The sequence below is a fragment of the Lepidothrix coronata genome, unplaced genomic scaffold, assembly GCF_001604755.1.
Source record: "Lepidothrix coronata isolate B3197 unplaced genomic scaffold, Lepidothrix_coronata-1.0 Scaffold173, whole genome shotgun sequence".
NCBI lineage: Eukaryota > Metazoa > Chordata > Aves > Passeriformes > Pipridae > Lepidothrix > Lepidothrix coronata.
In genome coordinates, this window is record NW_016690353.1 from 1586293 (window position 1) to 1591979 (window position 5687).

Sequence of the window (5687 nt, forward strand, 5' to 3'; positions counted from 1 at the left end):
ATATTTATTTTACCATTTTTAATTTTACCATTTTTAATTTCACTATATTTATTTTACCATTTTTAATTTTACCATTTTTAATTTCACTATATTTAATTTTACCATTTTTAATTTCACTATATTTAATTTTACCATTTTTAATTTTACCATTTTTAATTTTACCATTTTTAATTTCACTATATTTAATTTTACCATTTTTAATTTTACCATTTTTAATTTCACCATATTTAATTTTATCATTTTTAATTTCACTATATTTATTTTTGCTACATTTATTTTTCCTACATTCATTTTTCCTACATTCATTTTTCCTACATTCATTTTTCCTACATTCATTTTTCCTACATTTAATTTTAGACTACATTTAATTTTAAAATAAATAATTTCATTTCGCAATATTTAATTTTAATTTTACAATCAGAGTCACGTGCGAGGATGGGGTTGGCCAAGCTCAGGTAGGAGGACTATGGAGTCCACCATGAATTAATCACTGATGTATCCAACAGATTTGGGAAGGGAGGAATGTTCAGATTCCCAGCCCTCACTTGCAGACCCCTCCCAGCCACCCAAGGCCACCAGTTCAATCCCAGCCCAGTTCCATCCCCAACAGATGGGACCTGTGGCTGAAGAGAGATGTTGGAAGGACTTGAGGAGCACAGTTGGCTCTCCCAAAGTGCCAAGGCCACAGAAGGGACTGGCCATAAGATCACCCACCACAGGGAGAACCTGAGATAAGCATGGAAGGGAGGAATTTGGGACAGGAAGGTGCTGATCCCAAGGCCTGGTGGAGGTCAGATCTGGTGGGCACGTCCTAGGCAAAAATTCCCACCGTGGGAAAGGAAACAACTGCTCCCACACCTCACCCCATTTATGGGAACAACACCTGCAACCACCCCATGGAGACCCAAAACTTGGGCTGTACCAAGGTGGTACCTCCAGGACCCCACCAAGAAGCCCAGGGTGAAGAAGGACCACCAGGACACCACTGGATCCACAGGTGGTGATGATCTTCTCTTGATCTCTCTCTCCCCCTCCCCTCTTTTCTAGTTCTTTCTCTCTCTCTCCCTCATTTACTGCCAAATAAAATCCACATTATTGCCTTGGGCACACGGTCTCGTTTGCACCTTAGTTTGGGCAGAGGCATCTCCCACCATGGCACCACCAGAGATGTGGATCCCTCTTAGCAGTCACCCCGTGCTCTCCTCTTAGTCAAAGGAGCTGAGGACATGATTCAACTCAGCCTAATTTTAGCACCCAAAATAGGTCAGCTGAACCACACCCAGCACATGTTTCTCTCCCTGGCTAGAAAGGGAGCCCGGGGGCACCTGCTCCCAGCAGGATCAGAGCAGGGCTGAGGAATCCACCATGGAAAGCTGGAGGAGACAGTCACCACCCTGTTCCCTCAGGCCTAGACCCCGTGTTCTCACAAAGGCTCCAGTTTGGGAGGGTTTGGAAGGTGCAGCAGCTCCCAGGGCAGCATGTTTGGACACCTGAGGGGCTGGCACTTGACTAAAGAGAGGAGAACATGAAGAGAGCCCTGTCAGATCACAGAGCAAGCCAAGCTGGGCTTAACGTGCTACAGAACAGCTTTGAACGTGTCTTATTCATCCTGCTGGCCATGGCTGCACAGACACTCCCTGTCTGCCCCACACCCAGGCCCAAAAATACCCCAAAGAGCCCCAAAACCACCTGCAGCATCTGCTGTTGTGCCACCAACACAGTCAAGCATGGAAGGTCCTATTTAGTTCATACAGTGTTACATCCTTGAGCCATCAGGCCCTTTGGTCCTTTTTGGCCCACCTTGGTCCTTTAAATAAATAAAGACCAAAATCAGCTGCAGGAATGGGCTTGGATGACTCCAAAGCTGCCTGTGGTGCACACTGACCGAGGGAAGTTCCATGGATGCTCCTCTCTTCCTTCTCCTTTAGGTTTTCCTTTGTTCTCCAGTGCAAACCACAGGTGGACGGATCTGAGACAAAGTTTCCCCGACAGCCAAGCTCTGCTGTGTCTTCAACACCATTGGAACCTGAATTCCTCTGTCCTTTCTCCATCCAGCCCCTCTGGGGGGCTGCAAGACTCACCTGGATGAGCACGAGGACGTCGTCGAAGAGCAGGATCCGGTCGGAGCGGTTGGTGCTGGTGGAGATGGGAAGGTTCTTGTTGTCCTCCAGCAGCCTCCTCTCGGGAACACACAGCATGTCCTGCACACAGGGAAGCACAGGATGGAGCACCAAAACATCAGGAGCTGGGAGAGGACACTCAATCCAAGCCAAGAGCTCCTGCAAGGCCCAGCTGAGCCAGGGTGGAAGCTGCGACAGCAGAAATGTGCTCAGAGCTTAACTTTAAACCACCCAGTGACCATCAGGTCTCTCCAACACTTTCACCCAGCCCTGCTCTGGTGACTTCAAGCCTCAAATTCTTGATCTATGTTCAGCTTCCTCCAGGGATACAGAGAAATGTTAAGACCTTCAAATGAGGCTCCCCTTTCTCCAGCCAGGACTCACCGTGAACTTGCAGCCCAAGGATTTCCATAAGGCCTTGGTGAAACAGGCTTCATCCAGGACCTGGCTGATGAAAGATTCCAGCTTCACGTACTCCTGGATGACACCGGTGACCACGTCCTTCTCAGGGCTCTGGGAAAAGAAGGCAGGGCTTGAGCAACACTCCAACCCCGGGCCGAGGGAATTTCAGGTTGGATATCAGGAATACCTCCTCACTGAAAGAGGGGTTAAACATCGGAACGGGGCTTCCCAGGGAAGTGGTGGAGTCACCAGCCCTGGAAGTGCTCAGAAAACAAGTGGATGTGGCACTTCATGATATGGTTTAGTGGCAATGGTGGTGGTGTTTGGCCCAAGGTTGGACTTGATCATCTTGGAGGTCTTTTCCAACCTTAATGATTCCGTGATTCAGGCATGAGAACGAACCCTCCAACCCCCCTTTTCCAGGAAGGCCTCCCAAATCCAGCCACCAGCAGAAATGAGCAACCCCAGGCCAGTCATTTGACCTTCAGCAGCTTCTCCCCATGATGAGAATTTGGATTCCCCGTCACATCCCTGGAGCCCCACGGCATTAATGAGCCAGCCAACATCCCACCGAGCTTCCTACCTCTTTGAGGGTCTCCTTGAGCTTGGTGAGGAGCAGGAGGTACCGCTGGATGTGATCCTGGAGGGGTTTGTGCAGGACAGTGTACAGGGCCAGGGCCATGGAGGTCTCAGGGGTGAAGTCTGTCAGGAACTGCTTCAGCACCGTCTTGTGCAGCTTCCAGGCCTCACTGCCAGGTGGGTAATTAAGGCAAAGGCTCATTAATTACTTTTTCTGCAAACTGTCACTCCTCCGCCTCCCAAACTTCCCCGTCCTGCCTCTCCCTCAGAGAGGGTGACCACACAAAGGAGCAGGAGATGATGAACCGGTTGTGAATCTGCTCATACCCAGCGGTCGTCTTTTCATTTGCTGCTTCCACGAGACTCTGGGACAAGCAGTGGAGATTCCCTGCCAGATTCCCACAGCACCCTGTCCCACCTTTTACCTAAGCCCCCAAAATTCCCAATTTACAGGCTTTCACTCCTACAGAAGGAGTTTTGTGGGGATAGAAGGAGATGGAGAGAGTTCTGCAGAGGAGACCCGTCATCCCGTGGCTGCCCCAGCCCTGGAAGTGTCCAAGGCCAGCTTGGAGCAACCTGGGCTAGTGGAAGGTGGCCCTGCCCATGGCAGGGGGTGGCACTGGATGATCTTAAGGTCCCTCCCAACCCAAACCATTTGGGGATTCCATGGCCCACTGACCTTTTGCTCTTGGTGACGTGTTCGAAGCCTTGGACCACGACATAGTTTGCAAAGGTGACAAAATACCTGTTGGCAAGAAAAAAAACCAACCAGGACACACGGGCTGAGTCAGAGGTGGACACTGGGAAGGAGGTTTAACCAAAGGAAGCTGCTGGGAGGCTCCCCTACCCCCACAAAGAGGGAAGAGGACAAATTTAACAGCTCAGAGCGAGGCTGGTTTATGGTTTAGTTGATGTGGTGTTCAGTCAAAGGCTGGACTCGATCTCAGAGGTCTTTTCCAACCTCAAAGATTTCGGGATGAAGGGAAGAAGCTCATTTGAAAACGTCCTGTCACGTCCACCTTTCCAAGGGAGGCCTGGAGAGGTGGAGCTACTGCACTTGTCCCCTTGGCCTCATTCCTTGTGCCCCCTTTCCCAGCTCCTTGGTTTATCTGCCCGGTTGCACTCAGATCGTTACAGGGAGTTTAAATCATCCTGGCATTTGGCACCAGCAGAGGGAAACTTGTGCAACCATCCCGGAAAGCAAATTTGCAAAGGCTGAGCTTAAAATAATGGCTTCAAACTGAAAGAGAGCAGGGTTAGGTGGGATATTGGGAAGAAATTCCTGGCTGGGAGGGTGTGGAGGCCCTGGCACAAGTTGCTCAGAGAAGATGAGGTTGCTCCTGGATCCCTGGAAGTGTCCAAGGCCAGGTTGGAGCAACCTGGGCTAATGGAAGGTGTCTCTGCCCATGACAGGGGGTGGCACTGGACGATCCTTAAGGTCCTTCCAACTCAACCTATTCCATGATTCCATGAAAGCATCAGGTCTCTCCTCCTGATGGTAAATTCCCACCGAGGTGTCCCTGGCCAATGTTTCCCATCTCACACTAGAGGGAGTTCAAGCCATATTTTCCAAGCAAACACCACATTTTCTTCCCGTGGTGTTTTCATTTAAGTCGTGTAGAATGTCCACACTAATTCTCATTTATCACCTTGGCCAGGGACGCACATTCACTGCTGATTTTCAGGCCCCTTTCCCTCTTCCTCTCCCATTCCAAGGAGGATCAGGACTGCACAGGGTGAGTCAGCAGAGCCGGGGAGGAACCACCTCTTTTTTTTTTTCTTTTAACGTGACACCCAACAAAACCAGCTTTTTAATTTCAAAAGGAAGGGAAATAAGATCTTAAGATAAACTTCTCCTTTGTGTCACCCGAAACCTCAGCCTCAGTTTTCATCTGCCACGTGCCCGGGGCAAAAACCAGCTTTAATTCACCCAGCCAGCTCCCAAATGGAAGCACCCAGCTGCCCCAAACCCTGCTCCCACCGAGGCAAAGCTGGGGCAGCACTTCCTAAAATTATTTCCAATGGAAAATAACATTTCTCTCCTCAGCCCCCCGAGGGCTTTAAACCTGCTCGTGTCCGATGTCCCCTCTGCCAGCTCAGCCTCTGCCCTCCTAAATTTCTCTCTGACAAATCTAGTCCCTTATATCATTCCAGAACCCTTCTGTACTTACTGGATGTAGATGCTGAGGAACAGGTCCCCTTTCCAGATGGTGTAAATGTCCTGGATGCAGGAGCGCTCGGAGTCGCTGCGTTTCTGTTTCAGTATCCGGTAGTTTTCCTCCGTGAGGTTCCAGAGGGCTTGGAATCGATCGTTGAGGAGCAGGAAGAGCTTGAAGTTCTCCTTCCCCTTCTGGTCATTTGGCTCTTGGAGGAAAAATGTGGAGGGGGAAAAACATGGTGAGGAAGCCTTGACTTGTGGAATACTTTTCCTGCATCTAAAACTCAGTGTAAAGCACATTTATATAACGGGAGTGAGGCCACAGGATTGATCCAAATTATTATCCAAAGGATAAATGGAGTAATCCAGAGGTGATTAGAGGGCTGGAGCCCCTCTGCTCTGGAGCCAGGCTGGGAGAGCTGGGGGGG

The 5687-nt window shown here is 49.6% G+C and overlaps 1 protein-coding gene across 5 annotated transcripts in view; it reads right to left on the reverse strand.

Moving 5' to 3' along the window:
- ALS2CL (ALS2 C-terminal like) overlaps positions 1-5687 on the reverse strand; it is a 71880-nt gene that overhangs the window by 35809 nt on the left and 30384 nt on the right. For all 5 annotated transcript variants that reach the window (XM_017830046.1, XM_017830047.1, XM_017830048.1 and 2 more), the window contains exons 3-7: positions 5273-5465; positions 3781-3846; positions 3106-3271; positions 2505-2633; positions 2082-2201 (exon numbers count right to left, since the gene is read on the reverse strand). In XM_017830046.1, the coding sequence (XP_017685535.1) occupies positions 2082-2201; positions 2505-2633; positions 3106-3271; positions 3781-3846; positions 5273-5465 (674 nt within the window). The remainder of the gene's footprint in view (positions 1-2081; positions 2202-2504; positions 2634-3105; positions 3272-3780; positions 3847-5272; positions 5466-5687) is intronic.